Source organism: Notechis scutatus, chromosome 2 (assembly GCF_049901735.1).
Source record: "Notechis scutatus isolate UNSWTSFEM ecotype Mainland chromosome 2, rNotScu1.2, whole genome shotgun sequence".
Lineage (NCBI taxonomy): Eukaryota > Metazoa > Chordata > Lepidosauria > Squamata > Elapidae > Notechis > Notechis scutatus.
In genome coordinates this window covers 250,924,857-250,938,717 of record NC_142010.1, presented here as the reverse complement: position 1 = coordinate 250,938,717, position 13,861 = coordinate 250,924,857, and the positions used below count along the sequence as shown (strand labels likewise).

The following is a 13,861-nucleotide window of genomic DNA, read 5'->3' as shown; positions in this document are numbered from 1 at the left end:
AAAGGAAGGTTATCTGAGGGACCGTCTCTTGCCAGTCACATCTACCTGACCCATCAGAGCAGGGAGGCAGGGAATACTGTGGGTGCCATCCCTGAGGGAGGTACACGTGGTGGGACCCAGAAGAACGGCCTTCTCCATGGTGGCTCCCTCTCTCTGGAACATCATCCCCATAGAGATTAGAATGGCCCCCACTCTAACACTCTTACGGAAGACGCTGAAGACGTGGTTCTGTCATTGGACCTGGGGAACCCAGAGTGGGATGGAGCCCATTAAATCGCTCGTGTGATCTGCTGCTGCTGGGGTGGAGGGGGTGGGAGTTGGGGGGTGATTTTATTTATTTATTTCCAGATTTTGTACTTTGTTAATTTATTTTATTTATTTTAGTTAATTTATTTGATTCTTTTTGTTAGTTTTTATTGTTTTTTTATTTATTTTAAATATGGTTTTACATTCTGTCAGCCGCCTCGAGTCGCCATGGGTGAATAGGCGGCAATATAAATTCAATAAACAAGTAAATAATAAATAAATATGTGTGCACCACGTTATTGACTTCCAATATAACATGTAGCTAGGCTGAAAGCTAAATCAAACTCATGCGATGTGGAATTTAAACAGGTACAGGAAAAGTTTTTTTTAAAAATGCATGGAGAAGACAACGCTAAAGATGACGAATGCCCTGCGACCACATCACCATGGGAGGGGTCTTCTAAAGCGAGGCTATTTTCTTCCCTTCTTTCAAAATGCAAATACTGTTACCCAAAGAACGCCAAATTTCTCTGCTCGGTTCTTTTTAAACAAGAGAATGACTAACAGCCTGGTTAAAAGGGTAGGGTGGGGTAGGGTGAATAATAGTAACCAAGAACTGGGGTCGGATGTAAAAAGACCGAAGGGCTGTAATAACACAGCCATGTAAATGTAATGGCTTTGATCCGTGGAGGTAGCGCAGAGGGAAGTTAAAGTCTCCTGTGCTTTCTGAAACCTGGGAAACTCAAAAGAGAAGAGCATTAAAAGCAGGCCTGCTGGTTGGGTTTTGCAGCCACCTGTTATTTTAATCAAGGCCTGGCAGCTGCAACCAATCATTCAAGCCTTCTTTATGTGCTCATTCACACTGGTGGGGGTTAGTTTGTGTGTGTGTGTGTGTGTTCTTTATCTTTTCACTCTGGTGTGTTTAAAGAAAGGAAGGGAGGGGAGCCTTTTCTGCTTCAAATGCCCTTGCACAGCTATTCAAAAGGACAGGCATCCATTGTTCTTTGAATGCCCTTTGGACATGGCTCGGTCATTCTTTTAGCAGCCTGCAAAATAAGGTAACATTATATGAGCGTATACACACCTCCTATGACAGATGTTTCTGTAATATTATCTGCAATGTGTGGAGAAGCCGGCGTCACCGAGCAGCGCCATCTAGTGGATGGATCCACAGATCACACACAGCTGTCACAGCTTGTAAGCTCAGCGGGAGGTGTGAATTCAATCAACCATAGTTTGTTCAACTACTAACATGATTAAGCAAAGCATGATTTACTGTGATGTACAAGCCCAGCCCAGCCCATAACACCTGTGGTGAGATTTGACCCTCAAATGCTTTGGCAGATTGTTTAGTTTTTCAAAAATTATATTCTCAGATCCAAGGTTACGGCTTCTAATGTAACTAAAAAATAAAATTAAATGATCGTTGGACAGTTAAGAATCAATTAGCTGCAATTAATATTTGTTCGGAATAGAAATGGATTCATCAGCCTTTCTGAAATGTCTGAATGGAGAATTATATAGGGAAGTCATTTGTCCCATTTCTGGAAATTAAGGGAAATTATTTATCTTTGAAGATACATGAATGCATGCATGTATTGCTGTACTGCTATTACAAGAACCGTGATGGCACAGTGGATAGAATGCAGTAACACTGCTCATTGCCAGGAGTTCGATTCTGACAGGCTCAAGGCTGACTCAGTCTTCCATCCTTCTGAGGTTGGTAAAATGAGGGCCCAGATTGTTGGGGGCAATATACTGACTCTGTAAACTGCTTAGAGAGGGCTGCAAAGCACTGTGAAGGGTATATAAGTCTAAATGCTATTGCTATTGTTATTGCAAGGGTGCCTGATGGTTTAGAAAAGCTGAACGTGAAATCAGGAGGAGTGGGGTCAAAAGATCAAAATGGCACCCACAACTGTTGGAATGAAGCCCCGCCCCCTTTCTACATGTCTGTCATGCCCTTGTTGGAGTCTGACTCTGAGGGGGAGATTGAGGAGCTGACAAGGAGTGAAAGTGTGGCTCTGTGAAAGAAGTGGGGGAAGGGCACAGTCCAGCTGGCCATTCAGAGGAATACCCAGGGCCACCCCCTCTTCATTCTAGGGCACGCAGGGAGGAACGGAGAAGGGAGCAACCTGGCTTATGGGAGAGAAAAAGGCCCTGATCCCTTTCATTAGTTGCAGCTGGCAGAACAGGATATAAGTGGGGCATTTTAAAAGCTCTTTGCTGGAAGCAAAGTGTGCTTTATCTTGGTCAAGGCTTATCTGGGTTTTGGCATCTTCCCAACTGTGGTTGCTGCGTTATTTTGTGGAAGTCTGCAATTTATCATCCTGGCCTGCCGTGTTAATGACTCCAGTGTGGTTTGTGTTGGTTTTTTTTAAATTTCTATTTATTTTTACTTTTGGTTCGGATTGAATTTAGTCTCTTCGTAGACTGCTTTTGGAAAAGTTTGATGTCGAGAATAATTGGACATTGAGGCCAAGTTGGAGGCATTAAAGGGAATTTATTCTACTTTTGTGACTGTGTTATTGTTTTGTCACGCCCCAGGTCATCACAATGTCTCATGTGTAGGATGCACATAAAAAGGGACGAGACTTTTGATCACAGCTATTACAGTATCTTGGCTTCCTTGAGCCTTTGCTGACACCTTTGCATAAAACCATTAAAGCAAACCTCACCTCCCCATAAATCCATCTCTCCTCACTCTTCATTACAGCAGTGTAATTAAAAGCTCAGCAGGACAGTTCTGTTTTCACAGCCTTTTGATAAATTGTTATTGAGGATGCTAGTCAAATCTCTGGAGGTAAGATATTCCCTTGGTGGTGGTGGTGGTGGATTTTCAGCATCCCCATTCTGGCTGAATAGTCCAGATGGGTCAGTTCCCCTTGAAGTAGCCAGTTTTAAAAGTGTTTGACAAGTTTTAGGAAAATCAGGATTCCATCCAGGGGTGGGCTTCAAAAATTTTTTTAGCAGAGGGTTCTCTGCCTGGTTGCTGGGTGAGCGTAGCCATGGTGGGCGTGGCCTAGTTGGCCTCCTGCATCATGGCGCGGGGGGTGCCTTTCCTGGGCTCCGGTGGCTTTCTTCAAGTCTCTGGGAGGGCGAAAACAGCCTCCCCGGGCTCCAGAGGCTCTCTGGAAGCCGGAAATAGGCCCATTTCCGGCCTTCCCAAACTTCTGGGAGGCCTGTTTTTCACCCTCCCCGAGCCTCTGTGCACACTCTGCACTTATCTGCATCCAAAACAGGCCCCGTGGGGACTCCTGGGAGTGGCTGGGTGGGCGGGGCAGGGCCAACCAGGAGTGGGATTTGGGGGTTCTCCGAACTGTGCAAAATCTTAGCTTGGGGTTCTCCCGAACCCCTGCAAACCTCCAGCATCCCACCCCTGATCCCTTCCCTCACTTAACGGCTCATGACATTTTCCAACATCACCAGGCATATTGAATTAAAGCATGCTATCTTATTACTCAATCCTAAAGGAAATCAACGCTGGAGGACAGGGGTTCACTATGGTCCATGGGGGGGGGGGGAGATGTCGCAAAGAGCTGGAGACGACTGAGCAACTGAGGTGGGGATCCATACCACGTCAGGAAAACGGAGATCTAATCTAATCTTGGAAGGAAAAGATCGAAGGGACAGCTTGAGTAACTGAAGAATAAGAGGGAAGTTTATTACAGAACACATCGAACCAATAAATGATATATAGAAACTGTTGGTGACAGTTGAAGAACCTAGAGTCCTGATGCAAAAAAAAAAACCTTAAATAAATAAACCAAGCACATATTTAAATGCTGCTTTCTGAAAGAAGGATGGTACTATCCTAACTGTACTTTTTAAAGTTATTAAACTTTAAAAGCATTACAATAAATATTTTTGAAAAGCATTGGTTATTTGCAACTATACACACACAGACACACACACAGTTGCAAATACCAACATATATTATATAGGGGGAGGGAGAGGGACAGAGAGACAGACATATAGATAAGATAGACAGACAGACAGACAGACAGACAGATAGATAGATAGATCTGTACACACACAAACACAAACACATGTACAGAGACACCACATATATACTTATAGATAACATATACGAGAGCCAGTTTATTATAGTGGTTAAAGTTAGAAACTGTGAGAACAATAGTTCTAATCTTGCCTTGGGTGACCTGGGGCCTCTTTGTCTCAGACCTAGGAAGGAAGCGGTGGCAAACCACCCCTGAAACTCTTGCCAAGAATACTGCAAGCATTAGTCCAGGCAGGCACCATGAGTCAACACTGAGTGGAAGGCAGAGAATAACTTAAATAGAAGAAATACTGGATGTGTGTAATTTAATTTAAGGGGAGCTAATGAAATCTCAGTCAGGCACAGAGACATGCTGATCCCATCCTAGTCTATTTTTAAATCTGCATCTTGTAACTATATACGATACATTCGACATGTGCGGATTCTTTTCAGCCTACATTTTTCATAGATGCAATGTATATCCAGAAATATATTAACAAAATCTCGTTAAATCTAGGTATCTTACATGATGACACATACAAAAGGCGAAGGATGTTTTCAAGGTTATTAATACATGGCGATAGTTATTGAAATTGTAACTGTTTCCATAAGGTCAAAAGAGGACATTGATTTTGGTTTTGTCCCCCTAAATTACTTTCATCTGGCATTTGAGGAAAGATTTGTACTGATACTGTTTTTGGATATTTTGGAACGTCCTGAAACACTCTGAAGATATTTCAAAACCCCAAAGGAAAACCTAAGATCATTTACTATAGATTATATAATTAATAACAAGGGTGATTAACTATAGTATAGTTTAACATGAGAGAAGAAGGGGGGGGGGAAACCCAGCCCTTCAAACTTCATTGTAACTAAACAGAGAATCCCATTCAGCTATACAACAAACCCACAACCTTTCTACTAAACGAAATGGTAAATGAACGCACAAGCTTACTTTGGAACGTTGTTGGTAGAAGGGCATCTGTGGCTCGTTCTTTTGCTGTAGTACTCCTGTTTGACAAGTTGTAAATAATTCTCACTTGTAGCCAAGAAGGCTGAAAGTATCAGTGTTGTTTTGCTGGGTAGGATCATATCACTCTGTATGTCCGTAGACTATTTAATCACAACACAACAGGTGATCCATCCCAAGGATCTTGGGACCTTGATAGGATTCGTTTAAGTCCAACACCTTTTGTTATTCAATTTGATTTGATTTTTAAAAAAAAAAAACATTGTTGTTTTTTTAAAAGAAGAAAGTCTGTTAGGCTTTATTAATTTTTTGACTCAAGTAATAATAATCTATCTATATAAAAGCAAAATACCACTCATGCATCATCACAAAATCTCCAGAACCGTAAAACCTATAAAGTTGAAATTTGCCATGTATGTTCCTCTTGGCTTCTAAGTGCTAAGAAAGGATTTTTTGAAATGACCATCAGAGCATTAGTGTTTCATACATTATAATTAACACGCTCTGATGCTAAGGAGTTCTACTCCTTCTCCCCAACTGAAATCTGTTCCAAATGCAAAACACAAGCAGAGGAGTTTCAGTTTCAGAGCAGCAACCAGCTTTAGTACAGAACAGTTGAGCTAAGCCATGCCCAGGATCCTTGCTGTCTCCTTCTTGCTCACACAGCAAATACTGCTTCAGTTTCCAAACAGCCCTCAACTGTCTCACACACTGACAGGACACTTGCCAAATGCATACTGATGGATGCTGGTAGGCAGAGGCAGAATTTTTCCCCTTATTTTCCTCCCCAAAAACTAAGCCCAACCACATACGACCTTTGTAGTATCCTCATGATCATGTGATCAAAATTCAGATGTTTGGCAATTGGTTCAAACTTATGACCATTGATGTGTTCCCAAGCTCATGTCATCACCTTTTGCAACCTTCTGACAAGCAAAGGCAATGGGGAAGCCAGGTTTACTAAACAACCGGGTTTATCAGCTAATTTATCAGCTGCATTGATTCACTTAATAACTATGGCAAGAAAGGTTGTAAAATGGGGCAAAACTCACTTAACAAATATCTCACTTAATAACAGAAATTTTGGGTTCAATTGTGGTCATAAGTAGAGGACTATCTGTCCTTTGGGGAAGTTTGACCTTGAAATGGAGTGTTTGTTTTTCCACAATAAGAAAATGGTGTCTTGAGGTTCTGTAACCTTTTCTCCCAATCTTTCTCCCTGATGCTGTTATTAGCTTTCTTGGAACACGGCTGAAGGAATTCCTTCTACCTCATTCAATAAGGATACCTAGAAGGGCCTATTTTACGAGAAGGAATGTTTAAAATTAATTCTGAAACACATTGGCTTAGTTATTCAGGAGAAATGAAAATAGCCTGCTACAATCAAGCAACACTTTTTATATGAATGCGTAATCGATAGAACAGCCTCGCCAAAGGCCTACATATTTAAAAATCAGATTTTAATAGCCTACAGATTTCTAGAACTAGTATAAACAATATGTAAACATTTATTGCCCAACCAATCTTGCAATGAAGTTACATAAACGATTTTCAAGTTATGGAAACTTCAGTGGGTTCGCTGCAAAGCTAATTTGAGCTTCTAACCGAGATGGCTATTGTGCAATTTTCCTCATTAAAAGAACTTTAAAGGTATATATGAACCAGCTGATACTGTCTTCCATTCGCATCCTTTCCCTAAGCTCCCCCTTGGTTCTTCAGACTTTACTCTTAACATGTAGACAGGAAAAAAAATCCATTAAAAAGAGAAAACTAGAAAAAGCGTGCTATGCCTTTTATCTGTGGAAATGGGAATTGTCCATCTGGAGTTACTCTGAGTGCCATTTTCCAAAAGATACCTTGCTGTGCAGAAAAAGAGCTCTTTTATACAAAAAAAAAGCTCCATCAATCGATACAATCACATTTAAAAGATTTTATTTTCTGCCTCAGCTTAAATATAACAAAGGAATATATCATTGGTCTAAGAACAATAAGTCATGCACTGGTAAAGAATAGAATGGGAAAAGAAAAGAGAAGAGAAGAGAAGAGAAGAGAAGAGAAGAGAAGACAGAATAGTGAATAGAGAAGAGAATAGAGAATAGAATAGAATAGAATAGAATAGAATAGAATAGAATAGAATAGAATAAGAAGACAAGAGAGAAGAGAGAAGAGAAGAGAGAATAGTGAATATAGAAGAGAAGAGAAGAGAAGAAGAGAAGAGAAGAGAAGAGAAGAGAAGAGAAGAGAATAAAATAGAATAGACTGGAATGGAATGGAATAGGAATAGGAATAGGAATAGGAATAGGAATAGGAATAGGAATAGAATAGAAGGGACCTTGGAGATCTTCTAGTCCAGGGGTGTCAAACTCGATTTCATTGAGGGCCGCATCAGGGTTGTGTTTGACCTCGGGGGGCCAAGGTGAGTGTGGTCAGCTCAACGTCACTCATTTTAAGGGCGCCTGTGGTGACCCCAGCATTCTGCCAGCAAAAACGGGCTCCCAAGCTCTGTTTTCGGCTGCAATGGCCTTCTGCAACCCTCTTCCAGTGAAAACAGAGCTCAGGAGGGTCTTGCACATGGCCTTCCCAAGCTCCATTTTTACTGGCAGAGACACCGCGTGCCAGTCCCTCGCTGTTTCCAGGGTGTCCCTGCGGAGCAGTGGAGCAAAGCACCCTGCCAGCTGGATCTGCCCCCCGGGGCCTTGAGTTTGACACCCCTGTTCTAGTTCAACCCTCTACTCAGGCAGGAAACCTTATATCATTTCAGACAAATTGTTGTCCGAACTCTTCTTAAAAAGCACCCGAGGACAGGACAAGAAGCAATGGGTGGAAATGAATCAAGGAGAGAGGCAACCTAGAACTAAAAAGAAATTTCCTGACAGTTAACAGGTAACAGATCATCAGAGTTGGAAGGGACCTTGTAGGTCATCTAGTCCAACCCCCCTGCCCAAGCAGGAGACCCTACACCATTTCTGACAAATGGCAGCCCATTCTCTTCTTGAAGGTCTCAAGTGATGAAGCTCCCACAACTTCCGAGGGCAATTTCTGTTCCATTGGTTGATTATTTTCACTGCCAGAAAGTTTCTCCTTATTTCCAGGTTGAATGTCTCCTTGATCAGTTTCCATCCATTATTCCTTGTCTGGCCTTTGGGTGCTTTAGAAAATAGCTTGACCCCTTCCTCTCTCTGGCAACCCCTCAGGTATTGGAAGACCGCTATCATGTCTCCCCTGGTCCTTCTGTTCACTGGACTAGCCATGCCCAGTTCCTGTTCTTCATATATAGTTAGAACAATTAGTCAGTGGAACGACTTGCCTCCAGAAGTTGTAAATGCTCCAGCACTGGAAGTTTTTAAGAAGAGATTGGATTGCCCACAGAAGACTGAGAACAGCAGATTGGAAAAGGGAGAAACGAAAAAGATCACAGAATGGAACATTCTTGAAATGGGATGGCTCAGGCTAAAGATTCCAGGTTCTGTCCAAACTGAAAAAAAAAACATGTTGCAAGTTCCACTTTAAAGAAATAATTACAAAAACAGTCTCTGAGCAAGTCCATCTTGGAGAACAAAAATATATCCAGACTCAAAAGATATGGTCTCCCTCAACTTCGGGTTCATTCCTAGCAATTATCTGCCCGTCCTTGTATTGCTTTCTTAGCGGTAGTCCCAAAGTTCATGAACCACTTCATAAATGCATGGCCCAATATAGGAGAACAAAGCCGGACTAGATTCAGCAGTCCATCTGCATTTAAAAGAGAATGGTCATTCTTCTGAAGGCAGCAAAGTCCACATTTTGGACAGAAAGGACCTCTGGTTTGAAAGAAGGGTCAAAGAGGCCATCTTTGTCAATATTGAACAGCCCTCTCTCAACAGAGGAGGAGGAATACAACATCATCTACCTCCAATCTACAACACAGTCTTTTCAACAGTTCCAAGAAGGCTCCACACCCATTTGCACCACTTAGGGCAGTGATCCCCAACCTTTTTTATGCCGCGGCCCAGTACCGGCATCAGCTGGGCGCCGCGGCCTGGTACCGGCATCAGCTGGGCGCCGCCATCTTTTTTTGATGAAAAGTGCTTCCGGTGACCTCACGGAAGCACTTTTCATCAAAAGATGGCGGCTAGCGCTTCGATGAGCTTTTCCGGGTAGAAATGGCTTTCTACCTGGAAAAGCTCACCGGAAGCGCTAACGCCGCCATCTTTTTTATGAAAAAGTGCTTCGGTGAGCTTTCTACCGGAAAAGCTCACCGGAAGCACTTTCATCAAAAAGATGGCGGCGCCCAGCAACCAGCGGCCCGGTAGGACTTGTTCCGTGGACCGGTACCGGTCCGCGGACCGGTGGTTGGGGACCCCTGACTTAGGGGACCCTGAGGACACAGATAAACCTCCAGATGGCCTTAAAAGAATGCAAATGACCAGCTGCCGGTAAAACCTTCCATTCCTCACCATCTAGTCAGAGCTGAAGAAACTTCTTGGATGAGGATGAGAAGTGAAATGTCTTCAAAGAAAAACAAGGAAGTCCAGTTAAATATTATTTAACATGGGACCTACTGTACAAATGACTAGAAAACAGATGCAGTGATTAGTAACTCTATAATGGAAAAAGATTAACAAAATAGTACATCCATCCATCCATCCATACCTGCTATAAGTAATATTACCAATGGATTGTACTTGACTACAGATTAAATTCTATAGTGATTAGAGATGAAGACTACATGGTATAACTATGTGAATACTGTGGGATCTATGATTCTTTGTTCTTTGTGTACGTGCTAGGACAACGGAACCTTGCGGAGGTTGGCTGGAACACGGAGCAAGGAACAAGGACAAATTGTTGTCATTTCTAAACCAGAACTGTAACAAGCTTGAACTTTGCAGCCTTGTACGCTTTATGTGAATAATTAGTGCATGTTGTGTGGTGTAATGTGTTCGTGATAGGACGTTAACAAAAATTGCTTCTAATAAAAGAGGGCTTCGAAGTTCGCTCTGGGCTCTCATCCCGGGACAACCTTGCGTTGTGTCTTCTTTCCATGAGAGACCACCACAAATACGGTTATAATTATGATGTAAAATAATATGTATATTCAAAAGAAATTACATTGTATAATTATGAGAAAAATCAGGATGTATAAAACTATGTATAGTTAAATGAGATTTGAAACAGTAGTACACTGGCGTTGCAGAAATGGAAACTTGATGTATAATAAATGAAAATGTATAATAATACTTTAAAATGAAATAGAAGGAAATAGAAGCTACATTACGGGCTTCTTGGATATTAGTAAACTTTTGGTGTCCTTCTGCATGTAATGATTTCAAAAATAGTACTTAAGGTCTGGGAAATCACTCAGAGGTCTCCAGGATTGGGGAGGTGATGTGTCCTATAAAACTTATTAAATAATACATATAGTAAAATATAAAATACAGTTAAGCCATTAAAAAAAAAAGTCCAGCTGCCTCTTGAAAAAGCACCTTTGGGACAACCATGTCTTGGAGGACTGAGAATCTCCAAGCCATTTCTTAGTGGTAGTAAAGAAATGGCTTTCCACTTCCCTATTCCCAGTGTAATTTATGACTAATTTATTCCTTTTAGGGGATTCAGCAAAGGTTCCCCCTGCCATCACCAGTAAAAGCTTCCTTCTAGGCTACCGTGACTCCCAGCTATCTCCCAGTCTACCTGGATGGTCAAAGGACAAAGTGATCTGGTCTTGCTGAGAGCTTAATGACAGTTTAAAAATACAAAAGAAGAATATAAAATAATAGAATCCTTAAAACAGGGAAAGTCCTCTTTTAATTCCTAGAGGGACCAACAACAAAGGCAGTAAGTTCTACAGGAAAGTTCATAAGAAAAGGCCCAAGATAATGTTTTTGACACCAGGTCAGCCAGAAATTCATCAAATTATGTAGAAATAAGCCACCCAAGAGGGGACACGGCGGCTCAGTGGCTAAGATGCTGAGCTTGTCGATCAGAAAGGTCGCCAGTTTGGCAGTTCGAATCCCTAGTGCCACATAATGGAGTGAGCTCCTGTCACCTGTCTCAGCTTCTGCCAACCTAGCAATTTGAAAGCATGTAAACATGCAAGTAGGAAAATAGGGACCACTTTGGTGGGAAGGTAACAGCGTTTTGTGTGCCTTTGGCATTTAGTCATGCAGCCACATGACCAAAGAGACGTCTTCACACAGCGCTGGCTCTCCGGCTTTGTAATGGAGATGAGCACCACCCCCTAGAGTCATAAACGACCAGCACATGTAGGTGCGAGAGGAACTTTTACCTTTACCTTTAAGCCACCCAAAGTACCTACTGTACTGTCTAAGCCCCTTCTCTCTTTAACAGCTTCCTTGCTAAATGGACAAACTGCAGATATTGCATCGGGAAACTCCAGACAATAATAGGATTAAGAAGGTTTTTGCTATCTTGTACTAAATGCAACAAAAGTAATCTATCCAAAAGGACAAATGTAATCAACCCAATGTAAACTAACTAACGTTTTGAAAGAAGTCACATAGTTTTGACATATTGTAAACAACCAAGAAACCTTCTGTATAAACGTCTAACTTTGATTTTCAGGGTTCCTGATCTGGACCTCTGTCCCAAGCCTGAAGAAGTTCTCTATTTCTGCAGAAATAAACAGCTGGAATTTCCCTTCCCTCCTCCTCCCAGAGGGATTTATTGGCCACTCAGGCCAGAAAACAGAAGCCAGTTGTGGCTCCGGCACTGCCTTCACCTGGGAGGCTTCCCAGCGTGGTCTGCAACCTTGGTGATTTCCGAGTGGTCTCCCATCCAAGTAATAATAACCAAGCCTAGCTTCGGAAAAGGGAAAAGGTCGCCTGTCCCCCCAACTTTCCAGTTTCTTCTGAGGCGCGGCGGGGCTCCCACGCAACCCCAGGGCACCCCCCGCCGCCGCCGCCGCCCTTGGGCTTCCTGCTACCAGGGAGATTCCCCGCCTGCGCCTCTTCCTCCGCCTCGCCTCCGACCCCGCCTCTGAAGCGGCGACGGCCCTTCCCCCTTTCCTTTCGCTTTCCCTGCCTGCCAGAGCCGTCCGGGTGTGTGCCGGACCTCGGCCGCCGGGCTTCGCTCCTGCCGGGATGGCGATGGCGGCGGCGGCAGCACCGCCGACTGTCCCGGTGCTCATCCACCGGCTGGCGGAGCGCCTGCTGAGGAGTCTCAGCCACCTATTGGATCGCGCACCTCCGGGCAAGGGCTGGCGGGATTTGGCGCAGCTCGCGGGGAGCCGCGTCGGGCTCCGGCTGAGGTGAGAGAGCTCGGCAGGGAGAGGGAGGAAGGGCGGATTGCCCGGGAGGCGGACGGAAAGAGGGATCCCCGAAGCCGCCGTGAAGGGAGACCGGATCCTTCGAGGATCTCAGGGCTTTCCTTTCTCGCTGAGGGGAGCGCGTCGTCTGGCCGCTGGGAGGCAAAAAGGAGGCGCGCCTGGACACAGGTGATCCTCGACTTACAACAGTTCGTTTAGGGACCGTTCAAAGTTCCAAAACCAGTAACTCAGGACCCAGTTTTCACACTTAAGGACCACTGTAGCATTCCCAATGTTATGAGTTAGGTCAGGTGATCAAAATTCAGCCGCTTGGCAACTGACCTCATAGTTATGATGGTTGCAGTGCCCCGGGGGGCTCACGTGATCCCCCCTTTTGTGACCTCCTGACAAGCAGGTTCAGTGGGGAAGCTAGATTCACTTAGCGACGGTTTGATTTAATTTAACAGCTGCGGCGAGAAAAGTCACGGAATGGAATAAATGTTTCACTTAAATGTTTCGCTTAACAAATGTTTCGCTTCACGACAGAAATTTTGGGCTTGATTGCAGTCGTAAGTCGAGGACTGCCTGCATTCGGGTCATGGCCGCAGGATGGCGCCACTGTCAAATTCAGAGGCTTCCGAAGATCCTGGAATAAAGACCAAAGCAGCTAGTTCTCCTGGCTGTGTCTTGTCTCCTGGGTCTGGATGGAAGGCCACTCAGACAGCCAGGGGCTAGAAACAGAAGCGCCAGGCTCCATCTGTGTTGAGGGCCTCCTACAGAGAACTTCTGATGGTCCCAAAGATAATGATTTCCACATCCTTGTTCTGTATAGGCTTCAAGTTAACTTTGACACGACTTCCTCTTCCTTGGTGAGAAGTCAAGGAGTCACTGTAGGCGGTTTCCAAAACAGTCAACAAGCGCAGTCCAGGAAAGAATCAATCATGGGTGCTCAGACTAGGACTAGGGGTGACATGATAGCAGTATTCTAATACTTGAGGGGCTGCCACAAAGAAGAGGGGATCGATTTATTTTCCAAAGCACCAGAAGGCAGGACAAGAAACGATGGATGGAAACTAATCAAGGAGAGAAGCAACCTGAAATTAATGAGAAACTTCCTAACAGTGAGAATAATCAACCAGTGGAACAGCTTTGCCTTCAGAAGTTGTGGGTACTTCATCACGGGAGGCTTTTAAAAAGAGTCTGGACAGCTACTTAATGTGTAGGATCTCCTGCTCAAGCAAGGGGTTGGACTAGAAGATCTCCAAGGTCCCTTCCAGCTCTATTCTGATTGAACTGAGACTTGCCTGTATGCAAGACAGTTTGGTTTATATATTGGTCAGTTTGATTAACATGCTAGTCTAAGAGCCAAGAGATCAAGTTCTAGTTCCACCTTAGGCATGAA

At 43.7% G+C, this 13,861-nt stretch overlaps 2 protein-coding genes across 8 annotated transcripts in view; one reads left to right on the top strand and one right to left on the bottom strand.

Annotated features, from left to right (window-relative positions):
• The window catches only part of ALPK2 (alpha kinase 2), a 99,399-nt gene extending 94,080 nt beyond the window's left edge, over positions 1–5,319 (bottom strand). For 3 of the 6 annotated variants that reach the window (XM_087958555.1, XM_087958560.1, XM_087958559.1), the window contains exons 1-2: positions 5,202–5,300; positions 4,400–4,518 (exon numbers count right to left, since the gene is read on the bottom strand). The gene's annotated coding sequence lies outside the window, so the exon portion shown is untranslated. Of the gene's footprint in view, positions 1–4,399; positions 4,713–5,201 lie in introns of those variants that run through there. The other 3 variants (XM_087958557.1, XM_087958558.1, XM_087958556.1) reach the window with 3 other exon arrangements.
• Positions 5,320–12,192: 6,873 nt separating this feature from the next.
• Positions 12,193–13,861, top strand: part of MALT1 (MALT1 paracaspase) — a 51,369-nt gene continuing 49,700 nt past the window's right edge. For both annotated transcript variants that reach the window (XM_026666366.2, XM_026666364.2), the window contains exon 1: positions 12,193–12,462. In XM_026666366.2, coding sequence (XP_026522151.2) covers positions 12,296–12,462 — 167 coding nt within the window. In that variant the 5' untranslated portion in view covers positions 12,193–12,295. The remainder of the gene's footprint in view (positions 12,463–13,861) is intronic.